General features: G+C 35.5%; 1 protein-coding gene across 3 annotated transcripts in view; it reads left to right on the top strand.

Annotated features, from left to right (window-relative positions):
• The window catches only part of LOC100650049 (tRNA dimethylallyltransferase), a 116513-nt gene extending 95340 nt beyond the window's left edge, over window positions 1–21173 (top strand). For all 3 annotated transcript variants that reach the window (XM_003398825.4, XM_048409853.1, XM_012313451.3), the window contains exons 5-9: window positions 6699–6814; window positions 19479–19575; window positions 20308–20421; window positions 20547–20732; window positions 20827–21173. In XM_003398825.4, coding sequence (XP_003398873.2) covers window positions 6699–6814; window positions 19479–19575; window positions 20308–20421; window positions 20547–20732; window positions 20827–21057 — 744 coding nt within the window. In that variant the 3' untranslated portion in view covers window positions 21058–21173. The remainder of the gene's footprint in view (window positions 1–6698; window positions 6815–19478; window positions 19576–20307; window positions 20422–20546; window positions 20733–20826) is intronic.

The raw sequence follows: 21173 nt of genomic DNA, 5'->3' as shown, positions 1-21173 counted from the left end.
CTCACATTCCTCCTCGTCTTCTTCTTCTGTTTCTTCTGGAAGAACCTTGGCCCGATTTGGCTGACAACTAGACGAGCACACGAGGCTTTCTAGTTTCAGCTCTCTGTTCCTTCGCTTTCAGTCAGCCACGGTGGTGAAACCGGAGGAATCAGTCGTCTCTTTGCATTACGTAAACCGCGTTCCTTCGTGCTCTCGAACCGAAGACGATCGAGAATTAAACACGCCGTTGTTATCGCTGCAATCCTAAAATTCAACGATTCCTTCTCGTTCCATTCATCACGCGCTACTTGCTAGTTAGTAGCTGGTTTCCGTTGCCTAACAGAGACCGTTCAGAAACTATTCCTGGACGAGATACGGCTACCTTCGCGTAGACAGCAGCTATAATTGAATAGTGAGCAACGTGGTCCGGTGGCAGGTTTTATTTGAACGTTTAGCGCCGGAACATGGTAGACAATTTTATGAATTTAAAATAATAACAATAATAAAGAACGAATAAAATGTTGGAAATATCTAAGTTTGGAGGTCTTATTTAAATAAACAACACTATTATATATTCACTTATACGCTTGACATAAGCTGGCTCATGAATGTATTTGAATATTTATTATTTTTTAAAAAAAATTTTATTACTATAGAAAATGTTATGCTCGATCCACTCGTATGTCAATATTGTATATGTTATATAAAATATCTTGAAACTTTATTAAAGCTATAATAAGACACGACTGTCGTAATTAGGTTGCTATAAAAAACATTATTTGAATATCTAATCGTTAAACACTGATGAAATATTAAGATATTTGTGTGTTCCCATTGTATCAGTTACTAAAATTGTAATTATGTGGGAAAATTAAAATGATATATATATATATATATATATATGAAAATCCACGAAAATGTAGCGCGATAAATTTGTCTGTTCGGATTGTTTAATTTTGTCCGCTGTACGATATAGTATATCGATCGTGGCGTTTCCTATTCGAATTATTTTAAGGACGAGGTACTAAGAACCGTGTTATAGGGTCACGGTGTAGTAAACCGTGTGGATGATTCGCGGTTTCGTTTCCTCAATTGCGGTATTGGAAGGTGTCGATAGAATGGCCGAGATGTGAGAATTTTTTTTGTCGAATGTCTGTTATTGTGATCATTTAGTTTAGTTTAGACGGATGTATCTTTTTTATATTTTGTATAAGTTTACTTATTTAAAGCGGAATCATAGGTTGTATTCAAAGTCTGTACTAATTTATACCATTTATATTAATTTATGTAATCTTACGTTAGAAAGTGTATCTTGAAGGTTAGAAAAGGATATTAATTCGATTAATACATAGCGTACGAAATTTTTCATGCATTTACATGTTTACGTAACAATCAAGGTTGGTGGAAATTGAATATTCATTTAAAGGTAGAAAATGAAATACTCTACATACTTAATTCGTTGAAAAAGAGTGAACGGACAATTTCGAAATATCATGTACATAATTGAAAGATTAAATAAACATTTTTTGAAATTAAGATATGTTTCCGAATATATGTGTGAGAATACATATTGGAAGTAGATACCTGGAAATGACTTTTTTAAATAATGTACCTTAGCGTAGAAAGTTTTAGACTATTTGCTTTTTACTTTTAATCCAAATCCATCCAAAATATGCATGTTAAAAAATTGGCTAATTAACTTGAACAATTCTTCCAGCTTTGAAAGTACTAATAGATATTTGTCGATTCCCATAAGTAGAAAAGTCTGCACGTTATTCACAGTTAGACAGAATTCGATGCAAGGTCGCACAATCGGCTTTCACTTACTTCGATAAAGCGAGATTAAGCCATCATCCACTAAGGGGCAATTTACCAATCCCCGCAGTCAGCAGGATCGGAAGGAGAATCAAATCCATCAAGCTGACCGTTATTAACGCACATCAGTGTCAAATTTTTTGGGCAGCTACAAATTTTCATGAAAGCGTAACCTTCTACCCCTCGCACACGCTCTTTTTCTTTTTTTTAATCCTCGCGTGTAGGTTGGTCGGTAAGCTTACACAGTTGTAACAACTGTTATGTTATTTCTACCGTTAATACATTCATATTTACACTTACGATCTTTAAAATTATCAAAACTATTTATTTAAAATTCCTTACAACTGTTACTTATCAAGATAGTAAATTACTATGCAGTAAATTAATTATTAAATTAACGTACAAGTAGCCATTGCCATTTTATATATCACGAACGAATATTTCTCGCGATCATTGCTCGTAGCACAGCATCTTATTATCCTCCTCCTGGTATTTCTTTCACTCTATCCTTTCTCCTTTACACGTAACATGTTCGTTGGTCCTCTTCCATCGTCTCCGTCCCCTGTATTTCTCCTTTTTCCCTTTCTCATCTTTCTCATGGAGCGTGGTGTCACGAAAACAGGCTGGTTCGGTTCCATACGATAAGTGAAACGTGTTCGAGCCACGTCTGGCCCCACGTATACGTGTACCGTGTGGTCATCAAATAGCGACTCGTCCGAGTTGGCGAGAATCTTGCGTCATTGACGCGGCAGCCGCCCATGAATGAAACCGTGGAGGCGCACGTGTGTAGCTCGCGAGCTCCGCCGGCATTTAAATACGATTTAAAGCGAACGCGGCCCGAAACGGGTTGCGGAGGTCGCGTTTTAACCGTGAACGAGCGTGAGAACGATTCGCCGCTGTCCAAGGAGCCGTTTCCCGTGCACGCCTTGTCGACTGCCGCCATTTTAGGACAGAAACCTGCTTTCCCCTTCTGTACCTTTCTACTATTTCTCCCCGTTTAATTTCGAATTTTACAATTTGGGATATTTTTAAGTTCGTTGCAGATTAAAGAGGCGTATTTTCTTATACTTTCGTTTCTTTCTACCTTCTTCTGGTGTTATTAAGTTTGTATTATTTTATATAGAATTTAAAATTTAGAAAAAAATATTTTTGTATATTATCCGTTTAAAAAATATTTTTCCAATTTTATTACCATATTGTCTTAATGTTTTATATCATTAGCACAATAAATAAAACCGTTAATTTATTCAACCAATTAAGCAAAATCATATCGGTCGTGTAGAATTGCAAATTAGTACGAAATTTGTAAATTACCTGAGAATATATTTAATTAATAATTCATTTAAATCTAATTAATTATTCGTTTAATATTTAACATAAGTCAGAAGAAATTGTTAAAATAAATGTTATCCTCGATTCTGTTTTATTTATTTACCGTATTTAAACTACGTTTAACGTTCCGCCTTGTGTCAGTAAAATGTCGCGTGTGGAAACGCGTTTGTTGTAATTACAATACTATTGCGTATTATGCTATCATCGACGGCTAAAAACCGTTATTACACGCTATTCGATATTGGAATGGCGAGCGGTTTGTCCGAAAGAAATGAAATTGATCTTAGATCTATCATTGCTCTTAGTAGGATATTAATAGCCACCTCGATTTGACATTCACTGTATTTATCTGATTATCGAAGATTGTCGTTTCAACGAAATGTTAATGACCATCGCGCAATGTAGGTGGTCTTTCATTAAAAATGAAATACAAAAAAAAAAGAAAAGGATAAAAGGAAAAGGATGAAAGGATGAATTTTTACGATGAAGAGGGAAGATTTGCTGAATCGACTCCGATTTCACCGTTATTTCGTACGAAATGCTTTTTTCACAAGGTTTCTCAATTAGATACATTTCAATCGAATATTAGAGAAATATTCGAATAGACGTACAGTGTATGAATATTTTTTTCTATGCCTAATGAAAGGCGCAGAGAAAAAATGATTTCCAAAGACGTGTTTACTTTCGACAGGACTGTGCTAATTTTCGGGCCATACACTTTCCACGGTCTCGTGTAACTGTTTCGTGAAAACGTGTCCATCTTGTTATATACCTTCTAACGTTTGTACGAATTCGCTTTGCTTGTTTTATCAGAATTTCTAATCGACGCCTTAGCGGTATGCCTTTCGAAACTATATATATATTTAGTAAAGGGGAAATCGGCGACCGGTCGGGTTGATCAAATATTCGACGTGTTTTAAGGTAGACTGAGATAACGTCATAAAATTATTTATAACTGTCCGAGGACGATTCCGTCATATCGATTTACGACTTGCAAATATGTTACTTTTTTAGCCCCCTTTTTTTTATTAACTTTATCTTCGTTCCGATAAAACATTTTTAATTGCCGCCCGAACGATCGTGAAACGTGATGAAACGATCGACTACGCGGTGTGGCATTTAATATTTTAAAGGCTCGCGAAACATCTGTTAATTAGCGAAATCAAGCATTTTTTGAGAAAAAGATCGTTACTGAAAGTAGACGTCAGCTTCTCGCTCAGGTTACGATTGTAAGAAGTTTATACTCGAGATTAAGGTACAAGTAAAGTTAAAAGAGTATACTCTCTGACAGACATTTAAATTTTTAAAACCCTGTGTCGTGTAAATATACCTTTTTAAGTATACATAGATAAAAGTTGAGACACGTATATATGTATTTTTTTACAGTTTTTTTTAAATAGTTGTTTTTGTTACTAAAAAGCAATTAGTATTTAATATGATAATGAGAAAAGGTATACTAGAGCTATAAATTTTTCATTATTCCTGCTTACTTTCGGATACCAATTTTATATTCTTTTTAATGCAAAAAACGCATAATTTTAGCGGTTGAATATAATTTAGGAAATTATTGATTTATAATCTAGGATGTCTTGTGCAGAGGCTTAATCAAGCAATTATTTTTATAAACTCAGAATATTATACGCAAAAGTAGCTAAAATTTTCCTCTTCCCGAATTCTGAAGGTAATCGTGGAAAATTTTTTACGGCAAATATTCCCTTTTATCATTTTAAAAGAATTTTGTAAATTTCTCCATATAAAATATTCAGGAATATTACCGAAAGAATTTTTATTAAACAAATTGAGGTCAAATGTCGATAAAAGTGTTACACGAAGGAAAAAATTTGTTGGTCGTTCCCGAACCATCTAACAATTAATTTCACTGATGCCTCCGCAGTGTGTGACGTATTTTAGCTCCGTCAAATATTTTTATGAATGGCACCTTTCCTTTTTTTCGTAGCGCTTTTAACGCGATACACGTCGAGAAACGAGTCACGTCGAAACGGTTTATCGCCTTCGATATGGCATACCTTACTAGTCGTAGATTTTGCACGAACAGGATTTCGAGGACACACGCCTCATCTAATGCGTTTTCGCAGTTAGCGAGTACATATCAAATAGGAAAGAACGAGAAGGAAGAAGAGAGAAAGAGATAGGATCAATTTGAAAACCTGTCGAAGGCCACGATGTATATCCTTTCCTTTTTCTAATGACACAAGTTAGCCTTCGAATTAACCCAAGCGCTTCATTGATATCAAATTGCTCCTTAACAAGTCACGGCTTCCTCAATGGAAATGACGCGAATCTAAATTGAATTTCAAAGATATTTTAATTTGGCGTGGAGGTATGTGTGGGTTATAATTTTGCATTTTTTTCCACTTTGGATGTCTTATATCTTGAATTTTTATGATTCTGAATTTTTTAAATTTTCAATTACGATTCGGAATTATATTTGCATATTTATCAAAAAAGTACATCTTTTAAAGGAAGAGAATAGTCCTTTGGAAGATCGATAAAAAGAGGAAAACTTAGTTTTACAAAGAGATCACGTGATAAGGCTGTTTGGAAAGTGTGAAACTAAGTAGAAAACGTTTCCAAAGAGACTGAACACCTACGATGCTTCTTCTGACAGATTCGATTGCCACCGATGCATTCGTGGGTGTAAAATGTGACATTTATAAGAAAGCGTTGGATACGTTGGTGTTTTAAAATGTGATCGTGCTTGCTTGTTAAACTGTCAAGTCGGAAGAGAAAGGTGTTTCATTTTTGTGAAATCAAGGTTTTTATCTTTGTATAGATCTTTTTAGTATCAAACCAATAAATGTAGAAATATATAATGCAACGAATGTATTCGGTTTTTAAAAATTATTTTAGAAATATGAATAAACGTATAATGTATATCTTATACGACTTCACTTATTTTTAAATATGCTGAACGTCAAAGAGTTTATGCAAGATATATCTAAAAAAAAAAGATATATTTTCGCGAAAATCGGATTGGAAAATTTGTCGCGTATACGCCATTAATATCTGCCTAATTCGTAAACTAAGCACGTTTAAACTTATTTCCTCTAAAACGAGCCTATAAAGGGAGAAATTTTATTCTACATTCTTTTACTACTTCTATTCAGTCGAGAATTATCGAAGTTTACGTACACTAGATGAGTCCTACAATGAGCTACCATTTCATTTTTAGAGCGGCATCGTAAAATACAAAATCATTTAGTACTCTTTAATATCCTTTCATAAAAAAGTATCCAACTTTTTTATTTGAACAAGTTACTCATCTATAGTCGTACAATCGATCGTTAAAATATTACAAAATAACGATGTTCTTCAGGATGTCGTCTTCCTAGAAGCAAATAACGATCATCAACATCGATCAAATAGGAAATCTTATCGAGGATAAATTAATGAAATACGTTAAGTAGAAAACGTCGGAACGAATAAAAGAAATATACAACTTGGAGATAATTGGAAAGTAGCCGATAAATGTGGCCGTTTCTTAATATAGATGACACGCTGTTGAATTGCGGTCAATTAATTCGAGAACCGTTTCTCCGAAATTGTTGCAGAAAGTCCTCGAGGAACGATTGGACAGCAGGGTCGACGCCATGGTTGAGACCGGTCTGGTGCAGGAACTGCTTGACTTTCATCAGAGATACAACGAGCAACGGATTAAATCCAACACGTAAGTGCACGAGTTATATCAGTAAGTGCTTTATATCACGCGATCCCGGTCTGCCGGTTCAAGGATTTATTCTTCGTTTTTCTCCTGTTTTCGTTGAGTCCCCGATCCATGCTCGCCAGACCGTTCGACGAGTCCGTTCGCTTGAAAATTTTCTCCCCAACCGAAGCCTGCTTCCCTCGTTAAAGCAGCAGATTAATTAAAAGTTTCGAATTTTCAAATGATATTGCTTCTGTTTAAAAATTTAGGTTGTTTGTTTAATGGGCCGTTGAAGGAGTTGCGTGTGGTTTAGCGACGTTCTCAAATTGCTAAACAACTTAGAAAAGTAAAATTACTAAATGTTCCATGCACAAACGAGTTGTGTATTTCATTTTAAAATGTACTATCGTGTCAAGTTTTTAAATAGATAGTTTAATGTTATAATCTGGTAAACACATAAGAAGGTAGCAAATGCTCTTTGAAGCACTAACTTCTTACTAGTTTGCACATTTTTGTACGCTTCATTCTCCGTTAGGAAATTTCCAAAGGTTTTATTCATCAAATACAGATGCCAGAAAGTTCCCAAAGTAATTTAAAAATTCACATAGGATCCATTAATTATTGTTAGTTCCCCACACTTTTCATCCCGAACCCAATCTGCTCGTGCATACACTCCTTAACAACTCATTAACTCTCGTACTCGTCAATTACGCTTCATCAAAGAAAAAACCAAGCAAGAAAAACCATTTTAGACCACCATTTTTCTAAGCGATATCATCTTTGAAACATCTCCACACTGGTTTCCATCGTCCCATCATGATGGAGTCTTCCATCTTCTCTGCTCAACTCCATCGTAACGGAAAGAATAATATCGTCTGTGAATTAAGAGTAGTCTCGAGATACACGCGTATTTCACGCTGCTCGAAATTCACGAATCACGTGTGCATAGCGAGCACGTGATTCGTACGAGACACGCTAGAGTCTTTGTGAATGAAGTCTGGCGGTGCACGGCTCTCGCCTTACTCGCTTCCGGAAATCGCGAGCGCGTCGACCGGATGCCCGAGAGAAAATAAAGGAAGTAGCCAGTCGTGAGGAAAAGTAAGTACATACCGGCCTTCGTGGCAGTGTACGAGCACCGCGCGCGATAGAACAACGAAAAAAGAAAAAGAAAGAAAGAATTATACTGGCTCGACTGAATGATAATAGCCTTATCTCTTGATATCTGGGAAGTTCCAAGCTGATTCGACGCAGCGATTCTCAAACGCCTTTCGCGGTTCGATGGTTTTTTTCAAAGAGATCCCTGGGATTTTAATTAAGTTTCAAACGTAAGAACAGATTTTTTTACAACACCACATTTTTATTTGAATTAAATTAATATTCGAATAGTATAATATAGAAGATTTCGTTGTCTTGTTCTCGTACGAATATATGCATATCTCATTGTCTACGATGAAGTGTAAAAGTTTTGAATAAAAAAATTCTTTGCTTTACAATCCAAAAATGATATTTTAAAGAATTTTAAATAATTAAGATTATGTAATTTTATAACAGTGCCTATTTCGTTGTACTGTTTTCTTTCACTGGCTTCATTCTATGCAGTTAAGATTATTTTAGATGTCACTTTCGGAATATAAAGCGAGAAATCTATCTGATCAGAAACTTTTACGCATTACTGTATGTTTGAAAGACGATTCAATATTGCTATTCGAATGGTTTTTGTGATTTACCGAATACCACGGTGAAATTAATCGAAAATAAAAGCGAATGTGTTTCAAAATTCGAAATATATGCTAATATATACTCATAAAAATAAGAACTGACATTTTTTTCTGCATACGGTAACAAAAGGTGAAGGGATGCTACTTAAAAGCTGTTACATGTCGAATAAATAAGGCTGGTATAATGTATTAGCAAAAATTATGAGGTTTAAATGTATTCCTCTTAATTACTTACGACCTTGCGAAAACTGTATTAATTATTCAACAATACGAATTGATATTCGAAAAGCATCCGCAGTATTTGACAAGTGGAATATCGAATTTAAAGTTTGTATTATCTTTTCAGAATACGTTAAGATCTTTATTCGTTTATCGTTAATTTGATAGCTCTGTTAGCGTGTCCCTCTTTTGCAGATTTCGCTCATTAAAACTAGCATTGAACGATGTTAATTGATACGTTAATTATTCAGAAACTTTTTTGAATGCTTCTAAGATACTATTAAAAAATTAGAGAAACTAAAGTAGCAGACGATGAACAAAAAAATGCATTTCTGTTAGTCTTGTTTTTATATCATTTATCATTTGAACTCTATGCGCATTTTTAGCATTCTATATCATTTAAAAAATATAGTAGACTTTCTAGTTGGTATTTAGAATTATATGATGCAAATTTAAGACACGTGATTTATATTTTTATATTTACTCTTCTTTCGTGGAATGATAGTAGCGATAAAATTAATGTAACAGCACGAGTCATCCAGCTTTTCTAGAAAATTTGACAAAATTAATTGGAAATCAAGAATTATGTCTGTAGCATTGTAAATTAAAAGAGGAATCTGGCATTTATAACGCTAAAATTAAAATTAACAATTTTCAATCTCATCTAAGAATTCCAGAAAATGTAGTAGAAATCCTCGACGAATTATAGAGCAAGAAAGAGAATGCTGAAACGAATTTTAATATCGATAGAGTTCAGATAATAATTCTATCGCATTAAGGGATTTCAAATATTCGGCAAAAATTCTTTATTAATATGTTCTCAAATTTAAAAGTTGAGAACATCGAACGCTAAGAAAAGAAAATTCTAGTATTTATAACGTTGAGACGAGTTTTCAATTACATCTAAGAATTCTCAAAATCCAATAGATATTCACCACGGATGTAGTTCAAAGAGATAATAAGCATTGCAGCAACTAGCCTCTAGGAGGCATAATCGTACTCCTCGACCTCGTATCGGCATTCGTAACGACGAAGGGCGCAAAATGGATAAGCGGTATAGGTGAGGTGAATAAAAACAATAAACCTGGTTTCTCCAACCGTTTATCGGCGATGTACTTTTTCCATAGTGTACTGCTGCTGGCATAATGCTTAAATCGAATCGATACACTAGCTTATCGCGATTCGCGTTTTCTCTCTTGCTAACGGTTCTCTGGCCGCGGTCGTTTTGCCTGTGATCCGGCGGAAAGGACAGCCAGAGATTGGAAATGCCTCATACCCGCTGTCGATGCCATTTTTCCACCGTTACTTATCCAGGTGAAATGAATTTCTCGTCGACCGATTGTGTTCGCCGCGGATAGAACATTGCACGGGTTCAGCAACGTAACAGGATCACCTTGAGTCGCTTCTAAATTACGGCCTCGCTGAAAAATTGCCTCGTTGGAATGAAACGTTGCTCACGCTTGCATGATTCCAGGGTAACGTTGTGTACACGTATATTCGAAATTGAATTGAGTATTTGTAATACTAGCTTGTAACATAAGAGACATAAGCTTCTATTTGCGTACGCTAACGCTTATGATCAGATTGCGAAAGTTTATGCATTTTTTGGAAATTTAAAGATACAAAACTGCACATAATACGCCAAAGCATACGAAATATTCAAAGTGTACTACTCATCATAATATTCAGCGAGAGAAAAAAATCGAGAAGAGATACTGGTTAAGAAGGTACAACATAATTTAATACGTTTCACCTGAAAAGTATTTGCGTATGCAGAATTATCCACCTTCTGGTTATCGAGTGACACTGACACAGGGAATGCAAAGAATTCGATAAAATGTCACAAATATCAGCTGTATTTTTAATACTATATGGAGGAAAACAACGTTTCGTTCCTCTAATGTTTATTTAAAGCGTAGTACTATTAGAATTAAAATTGTAAGCATTACATAAGCTGAGCACGAGTTCACGGATTCACTAGGTATAGTTTTCGTGCTAAATTCAAGTCTGCCAGTATTTTAGAATGGTATTATTTATCTACGAATTTTTTGGATTCAAGAATACAATTCTAAATAGAAAGACAGCTACGTTATTCTGAAATTTAATATGTGTGCTTGCACTAAGTCAAAGTATAATTCCATTGTTTCTCTATGTAATTGGTAAAACATACTAGTTCAACACCTTGACTTTTGCTACCGATATTCATGAATGTATTCGGTAAATTTTCATTTCCTACAAAATCACTTTAAATATCGATTTCGACTTCTCTTTTTAAATTATATTTCCTTTTAAACATTATCTTTACAAAAGTACTATTTTTTATAACTCTTTAATCATGGAAAAATAAAATCTTTCCAGTAAATATTACATTTGCTAAAAAAAAAAACCAGGCAGAAAATCGTATGCTATTTTACATAAAAAATTATGGATATCCCCCTGTTACCTTTGTTGGTAAATTCATTGTACATGAAACGACGCGTGCCAAACATCGCAAATGATTAAAAAATAAATCTTGACAGCGTCATCACTGGACCTTGCATTCGTGTAAAAGAGGCAAACAGAGGCGACGATAAGCGAAGCGTTTTATGTCTGCTACCTGATTCTCGTGGAATTTGATGACTTGTTGAGAATGTTGTAAATTGAATCCTTGTTGAGACTGTGTACAACGTCAAAACGCGTAACTGTCGTTTATAAACAACGCGAAATTCCATATTCCAACGATGTGACGTCCAAGCGCAGTGCAAATGAGATTCAATGATCTCGCGAGTTCTCGTCCAAAAATTAATATTTTTCGTTCGTATCATTCTGGCGGCACAATTTTTATAGAACCGAGGAAATTCACCAGTCAATTTGCCGGTGCTAATGGATTTTCCTTCCTGCCCCAAAGAGGACAATTTCTTACCACCCTTATACACACGCAACTCTTCTTTTTTCTTCATCCTTCCTTCTCATTCGCACTCACCCTCATCTAATCTCTGTCTCTCTCTTTCTCCCTCTATGACACATTAACACAGCTTCTTCCTTTACTCTCACCTCTTTTATTTTCACCCTTTTGCCACCCTTTCATTACCCACTTTTCCACGCACACACCCTTCTTGTTGAATTATCTCCTCCTCTTTCTCTTTCAGCGCCCTCTTTATTACGTACACCATTTCCCCAGCGAACGCTTACCCCTTTCGCATCCCCTTTTTCCCCATTCCGATCCGTGTTTGCCCGTCGCGTCCCATCAACCGACAAAATCCCCGACTTTCCGGTCGTTCGACGCGACGTTTTAATTCCTTTCGCTGACAATTATCGTTAATTATCGCTGCTCGCTATCGTATACATGCGTGCGGATCGCCTGAGTGAACGGCGCATCGCGCCGCTGCACCAGCAGCTATGCAAATTACGCCGTCAGGCCAATTTGCAGTCGGCTTCGCTACGGCACGTGCAATGCGCGGTACGCAACCTGCAGCCAGTCAGGGGGTTCCGACTGAATTACATTGACGTCTGGAAGGAGTTCATGGGAACGGGACTACCAGAGCAGTCTACGAGAAGGTTAGCGTCTTCTAGGTAGCATGAGCTTTGGTATACGTATATACGTAGATATATGATACAAGGGATGAAAATGATTGTTTTTCGATAGTTGATAAGGGAAAGCTACGTACGTTTGTAGGTGAAACAAGCTTTCAAAGATGAACACCATAATCTTATAATATGGAACGATATTTGTTAATTTGTTAACTGGACTATCAGAACAGTCTATGAGAAATTTAACATCTTCCAGGCCGCAAATTGGTTTAACGTACGGTGCAAGAGATGGAAACTTTTTTCTTTCTTCTTTTCTAGTCCGCAGGAGAGGACTAGATAAAAGAAGATTTAGAAGAACTTATAGTTTTTATATTTGTTATTCGATTTAAATTTTCAGTGGTGCACGATTCTTTTTCTAGTAACCCAGGTCAAGCATCGCGAATTTTGGACGAGATTAAGAGTTCTGGGGTTAAAGGCTCTGCACGAGACGAACGGATGTTTATGACGAAGACCGACAATTATGAATGAAGATGTATCAAATAAAAATACCGGATTATCTTGATATAATACACAATTGATCAGTCTTCTGTTACGACATTGTTAAAAATTCTAGTCATCTACAAAAAGAGGACAAGTTGTAGAGTATTCTGACGAGTAATGAAAATATTTTAACATTTAAATAGCGAAGAAGAGAGAACACTGTAATAATATCATGTAAAATTCATATGATTTATAAAAGAGAGAAAAGAGAAGAGAATCGTGCGCAGAATATTCCGAAGGTTGATAAAAATGTTTTATTATCCTACGTATATATTTAAATATATATTGAAAATAATATTTAAATAAGAATGAAGAAAAGAGAGGGGAAACAGTAATGATATCGTGTAAAAGTCACGTGCTATAAATTTCTTCATGGCCCACGCGCTTGACAATAATTTTACGCGCGTAACAAGGAACAAGTTCATTATATTTCGCTACGTGTAACGAAGAAACAAGCCCACGTCAAAATATTTTCACGATGATTATATCTCGTACAATTATCGGCTCTTCTTTTTCTTCACGTCTTATAACCTTCTTCCACGGTTTCGCTTCTACTTACATAGCTCGATACTCGCACATTTCTGCAAGTAGCATGTCTCGTATTATGCAAATGCTCCTGTTCACCGGCTTTGCCTGCTCGGCTTCTGCCGGATGTGACGTCACTGCCTGAAACATCAAAGTTTCAGAAGGCAGGTGTGATTAATACAGTGTACCGATACGAAAGCGACGAAATCGGTTAATTACACGAAACTTTCATGACGCTAAATAAACCGTGTATGTTATTAAATTTTCGATCCCCTGATCTGTCCATTGTTTTATTCATATGCTAATCTTTGTCGAATTTTGTTAGTTCTATCCTCGATATCAGATACTCGAATAAATGCTTCATTTGGATGTTGTGGTAATTGCACCGGTGTTTATACAGTTTGTTCTTTCATTTGAATGTGTATAAGCACAGATGGTTTTTTGACACAGTTAAAAATAGCATAAAAAGGTCGTTTAGCTTCATGAATTTTTTCTTTCTTTTTTCTTTTTGATAGATACATTTTTCTTAGAATTAGATTGACAGATCTCATCGCATCGCATAATATTCAAGAATTTGAAAAAAAATCGGCTTAGAATTTTGGATTTCTTTAGGAAATTTGTTCGTAGAATGTTTATTTAACTAAGAGAAATTATTATTGATATCTGTATCGTTAATATTAAATTACGAGACACATCTATTTATACCGTGTGTTTGAATATTTAAAATTATATCTTTTCCTCGATGCATTCTTAAAACTCCTATTTCGTTGTATTCGCTGTTTTCCATATACGAGGAAATAAGTCTAGAATACCTATAGCGTTACAATATTTCTCGCGAATCCGATCGTTCAATTATTCCTCAATGCCACGTAACTCGTATTTATATGCAAATTAAAAATCTTTCGCTCATTATGAATGGATTCGTTAATTATGATTCTGTTAATCACGATAAGATATTGATAATGCATGACACGCGAAGAATAGAGGATCCCGCGATGAGTTCGGAATTTTCATGATCAATCAAGTCAGTTTCTTGCAAATTCCATTCATTGCAAATCATGGAAAAACCGGAAAATAACCAGCTCCCGAGCAGCATTTGACCTTCTTTCTTTTCACGTGTTTCACGAAACGTGTTGTTATCATGTTCCATGAATCGATCACTGTCTTATAATTCCTTGATGTTATCATGGTTTTTATAAAATCGTGTTTTATCGGTTTTTAATATTTCTACGAAGCGTTGGAAAATTTTTAATGAACATTGAGATTTATTCATTAAGTTACTCTTACAAATTTTCTAAATTTTTAATATTACAAACTTCCAAGTCTTTAAATATTTAAACTTCAAACTTTAAGATTTTAAAGCTTTCAAATATTCTAACTTCCGAACTTCCGAGGTTTGAAATATTCAAAATTACAAATTTTCAATTATCCGAATGTAAAAATTTAAAAATACTTTGCATATTATAACTGTGGGATATTAGAAGATTTAGAAGAACTTTAAGATTTTAAAGCATTCAAATATTCTAAATTCCGAACTTCCGAGGTTTGAAATATTCAAAATTACAAATTTTCAATTATCCGAATGTAAAAATTTAAAAATACTTTGCATATTATAACTGTGGGATATTAGAAGATATAAAACATCGATGTCATACGGTTATACAAAATGTAACAGAGTTGCAAAACGATATGCATTACGAAATAGTGTGAAATGACACGTATAAAGTTCATTAGCATCGATGTAAAAAATTTCTCGACCAAATCTGTAGCCATTAATCGACTGACAATTTCTATCCAGTCGATAGAGTTTGATAAGAGAAAGAAATACACCTTGTCGTATACGTAACATGCTGAATATTCTCAGCTTATCAACTTTCGCTAATCGCATTGTGAGATAATATCTAATATTAATAACGTACTAAAGTGAACATTTAGAAACGTTTCTTTATTGCAATCTCGAAAATATGAAGAGCTCATGAAAGCATAATTTCTATTTAAAGATCCTTTCTATCCAGTGACTCCTATTAATATTCCTATTAATATAAATTTATATATATATCATATACGTATCTCGTATATAAAATTAATGTAAATTGCTCATTGTCCGAATTCATTTGCGATTCTAAATTTTACCATTATCGAATTAATCGCCTATTATACAAAAGGCTATGTAAATTAAACGAATAACATCTATTTTTCTACCAACTACAAGAAGTATTCAAATATATTAAGAAGCAGTTAATTCAATAGCATTATCGTCAACAAATATATAGAGGAATCTTTATCCGAATATTAATAATCATTGTACGAGGAATATAAAATTGGTAAAATTACCAGGTGTCTAAATACTTATCAACTGGTAGCGTATATTATGTATCTCTTCTGAACCTGATAACCTCGGGTGTGTGTAAAAGTAAATGATACGTCTGCCTGGCAACGAGTAGCAAAAATAGTTCAAAGCATTTATGTATTCGTGATAATGATTACTGTCACTCGTCCTTATCTTAATTACTTTTGCCACTACTATCACCGTACGTGGCTGTTGTCATTATCGCTACACACCTGCTATTGGCACCGGAATTATCGTGAACCGATGCAAGAATGTTGGCGCATCTCTGATTAATTTTGAATTGTATATCTAACGCGAATATCAATGTTATTACGATATTATCCGTTCGTTAATAACGATTCTCTCGAAAATGATAAACGTGAAATTTTTAGATAAAACTGTGTCGCGCTGGTTAAGAACGGCAATCGGCGAGACACGTGCATTCGGTATCGTGGAAAATTAGCGTGATCTTTGATACGGTTGGGCAAGAAACGGGGGAAAAAAACGTTAACGAGTTCTCTGTAAATACATTTAACAGGGATCTAAAACGGTTTGTTAAGTTGATGTATTAAGTATCGAAATGTCGCAGGGTTAGTCAATTCGCATTAATTTGAACAGATTTACGATGCCTGGCGAAAGATACCGACCACCGTATAGTTTTATGATACAGTACGTTTCGAAAAGATAGATGGGCAAAAATTTTCTATACGAGGAATGTTTGTACAGAGGGCGTTTCGAGGGGATTTCACAAAAAGTTTATGTATGAAACATTTTTATACAGGATACTTCAAAAAGGTTAGACGGAAGTTTGTACGAGAAAAAAGTTCATTGTACGTCTGTGCGTGTAAATATACGTCGCTGACTAAAAGTTTGGTATCGCTTCGCGTTTCATAGATGTCCGGAATTTCAAAGATAGTAAGGTTCTATTATTTTCAAAGTTGCCGTTTTAGGAAGATCTATCAAAGAAACGACAATTGTTATTGATACTGTTATTGATGCAGCATTAATTTTGGATCGACAACAAAATTAGAACATTCAGGAAATGCGATCTCAAATTTTTAATTATCAATGACTACTCGTAAGTCTCTGAATACTTCGTTCATTTTCAATAATGATATGTGAATTTTATCAAGACGTACAAATTAATGGTATCTTAATGGCAAGACATAGCACTTATCGTCATTTTATGGAATCAGCACGCTATAAATTCGAATTGTATATTAAAAAGCCAGTCCCTAATCAACAAATATATGCATCTTCTTTTTTATTCGCGAATTATAATCTTTGTTTTATATTCATTCGTCTGCTTCGTTTTGATTATCTCAAGTATTATTATATTGTAAGATTATTGTAACCACTGTAGACAAAATTTGATTAGCATTATATTCATTTAATTTGATTAATTATCAGATCGGTATTTTCGATGTACGATACTTTCAATTATTGTACTATGTCCAAGTATTATCTCTTTATTCAATTGGAAATAATTCGCTTGTTTCATTTATTTTGGAAATGGAGATATATATATATATATATATATATATATATATCAGATTTTACAATTTATAATATTTTCTTGCAAATAAATTATAAAATAAGTTATAGAAGTGCGAAGCGAAAAATACAAAGAGCGTGTATAATGGAAGGTTATTATAGAATTTTAGAAAGAGTAGATAGATATTTCTATATAGTGGGCAAAAATATAACTGACATCGAGAGTTTCGAAGAAAAATGACTTTTGGAAAGATATTAACTTTTCATCTTAGTTTTCTAATGGAATCATTAATCTTCGTTTGTAATGTATATACAATAGTTCCGTATTTCTAGTGTCAAAGAAGGTAACGATATGTCGTATATTCGACGTATTTCGACACATTGTGCGCTATCGTAATAAAAAATGATGTTAATGTACTTCCCGATGGTCGTCTAAAAATACAAATTTCGTGGACTGTCTGTTAAATATTGATGACGAAACTGCGATATAGCCGGCAAGCGACTTTAGCAGTCGATGCTGAAACGTGTATAACAAAAATGAAAAATAACAATGTATCCTTACATCGTTAACTCCCTAAATGTTATATTCGAACGAAATGACACGAACAATCCTAATTTCCAAGACGAATTAAAATAGATAACATTTATAAAAATCGTTGATTTTCTCTCTATATATTTCTCGATATATACGGTTAATTATCGTTTCTGAGCGACTCGTGTAGCAAATAAAACGCTACTCCATATAAATCGGTAACTCTACATTCCTAACGTTCGATGTATTTCACACTAAAATTGAAAAATATCATCAATCAATTGGAAAACGATTGTTAATTTCTCAACAAACTACGACCACAAAGACGTCGATCAAAAGTGATCCAAGCGATACAAGTCATCCTAGTCAGCCATATAAGCGACACAATCCACTTCAGATTCCAAATTTGCCGTTACGTAAAGCCTAAATCGTAGCTAAATCTATTCTCGATCATTCTTAACCAGAAATAAGATGTTCGAAATGAAGTTTCTATCGTGATTGTCTGTCGATATCCGTAACATCATTCGCGTAATACGCGCGCGTGCACATGCACACCCACGTCATCGTTAGATTCTGTTTTCTACTTGCACTACTGGCAGCCGCATATTTGGCATTGACACGTGTGCCAGCAAGTGAACCGTGGCCACGGCTTCGACTTTTCCCGCCACGTAAGCTAGGCCTCGCCTCGCCTCGCCCGCTATCGCTATCCACAGTATCCACCCATGATAAGACAGCTAGCCCGCAAAATGCAGTCTCTCGCCAACCGAGACACGATCACCACTCGAGAACCTGACCCGAGAACGTGCTTGTCAGACGACATTTAAAGACGATGGAACCAAGGCCTTCGCAAATGTCTTTTGAAAATAACAATTTGAAACAATGACGTGGCTAATTAACGCGTGGCTGATTGCCACGGTGGTCATCGGTGACCTATGTTTCGTTAAACTTTTTATTAATTTTTTTTATTAATTTCATGGCTTAGAAAATCTTCAACGATGCGAATAATTTAGATAATATTGCCAGAGAAAGAAACGTGCAAATATAATGTAATATTTTGGAAAAATGAAGTGTCACGGCGTGTAGTATGTTTCAATCTGTTGCGGTTCCCAGGGCAAGGTGTAAAGAACTCACGTGACACTCGATATATCAACGATCGAGATAACGGTAATGATAGTCGTTTTATTTCATAGAAATTGCGTAGATAAAATTGCGTAGATACTGTTAATGAGAGTCGTTGATTCTTTCGCAACCTGGTTTATTAGATCTAACGCTGTTAAACGGCTAAAAGTATTTTTCTAGACGCGCAGCGGTATCAGCGCGTCCTTCGAACCTTACTACGAAACTCTAACTGCAAAGCTGGCGAAACGTCTGGGAATTTCTTCCTGTTTGATACGGTTCATACCCGGAATCCACCGACAACGTTAGACGCTAAACGCTGCTGAGATTTATTAGGATACGCGATTTCGTTTGAAGTTGAAATTGTATATCTATATCTTGTAAGGTATGCTTAATTCGTTGAAATTATGGAAAGTGCAAAAATCTCCGGTAAAAAGCGTATCTTAACTCGCGCACGCGCCACCGACGAAGATCGTAATTTAGCCAGAACGATGCTTATCGAACGATCTGCGAGCTCACCGGTCACCGAGTGTTAATTAGCGATAAAAGAGAGAAAAGTAAGGGAAAAAATGAGGCACGGACGCACAGGTGAGACAGAGAGAAGCTGGCGGAGAATGGAATCGGTGATCGGCGCGAGCGAAGCGAAAGAGGGCGGAGAGAGGCTGTGCGAGAGCAGACACGATTCGGCGAATGTTTACATTCCAGGTCAGCCGATTACACGAAGGGCATCTTTCAGAGCATCGGCTTCAAGGAGTTTCACGCTTACCTCGTGTTGCCCGAGGATGAGAAGCGAGAGAAAAAGGTAAGCAGGAGCGGCGAACTGCAACGTCGTCACGTTCTTCGTCGTAGCTGCGCGTCGTTGTTGCACGAACCAGACGTTTTATATCTTTTAGAGAAAGGAAGAAAGAGAGAAATGGAATCGAAGGGAGAGGCCTTTAAGGGGATGCTCGATGTTCTTGTTGGATGTTGCGGTTCCAAGAGTGGAGCGTCCATTCTCTTTTTCTTTTTTACATTCCATCGTCTTCCTTTGAATGTTTTTGCGCGTCAGTCTTTCGACAGACTTTTGATATACATATACACGTAGTAAGGTAGGATCGTTGCATACGTTGAAAAATGACGAAGTACTAGATAGAACAGTCCCATCGAGGATGACAGTAGGGGTATGACGAATCGGCGAATTGCAAGACAAATTACTTAGCTCGAGTCGAATAATCCTACCTTGCCATATGCGTTTGAAGTTGCGAGATTAGTGGCGTGAGTCGTGGAAGAACAGTTGCGGATGATCGAAGAGCAGTAGAGAGAGAGAGACGTTCGAAGAGCTTTTTTTAAACTGTTTTCTCTTGTTATTATCACCGATATCGTTTGGAAGACGAAGAAATTGGGAAGATGTACGACGACGATGACAGTTTCTTTTTGGATCCGACGCGTCGGTTGTTCGAACGGGAAAGATCGATAGAGAGCTAATATAAAATTTATATTATATTCCCACGAGTCGTGTTATATCGACGTATAGAGAGGAATGTTTTATTTAAAGGGTCAGGAGTTACTACAAAAGGGTATCGACGACCTAAAACTGGTTACAAAAAGGTACGCGAGGAGGCAAGAAAAATGGATCCGAAATCGTTTAGTTCGTCGCAGCGATAGACAGGTATGATTCAACTGTATAAATATCTTATTTAAAGACGATATAATGTTCTTTATGCGTTTATGTGTTATAATATATTTATTAAGTTTGACGGAATTTCTGAATTCTGTTTGATTAAACGATTGCAGGTACCGCCAATTTATACATTAGATTGCACTAATCTGGATCAGTGGAACAGTTGTGTGTACGAACCAGCTGTGGCAATAATCGAAGCTGTGCTTAGAGGGGAGAAACCTACACAGAAACCTCTGAACGAGACGGTGGAAAACGAAAAATTTACCGACAACAGCAACGAGGAAAGACATTATTGCGATGTAAAAATTTTTTTTATATTTTTAACCATTAATCGTCGATATATGGTTATTCTTGGATTGGAAACAATTATACGGTTGCATTTTTTCTTGACAGATCTGCGACAGGATATTTATTGGATATCATCAGTGGAACATTCATATGGGAAGTACAAAACACAAAAGAACTTTGAAAAAGAAAAGGAGATTGGAGGAACTAAAAAAGTTGGAAGAACAAAAAGAGTCGGAAGAACAAAAAGAGTCGGAAGAACAGAAAGAGTCGGAAGAGCAAGACAAATTTGAAGAAGAACATAAATTAATAGAACAAATGACCGAAGAAAATCGATGATAAAGTTCGATACACCATTCCGTGTGCTGTGATTGTACTTTGTGAAATATATGCAAAAAATAGCTATATTTCATGCTCATATTTTGTATTGTATATAAAAGTGCTTGAAATATGAA

This window comes from Bombus terrestris, chromosome 11 (assembly GCF_910591885.1).
Source record: "Bombus terrestris chromosome 11, iyBomTerr1.2, whole genome shotgun sequence".
In the NCBI taxonomy this organism is placed as follows: domain Eukaryota; kingdom Metazoa; phylum Arthropoda; class Insecta; order Hymenoptera; family Apidae; genus Bombus; species Bombus terrestris.
This window is presented reverse-complemented; position numbering and strand designations above follow the sequence as displayed.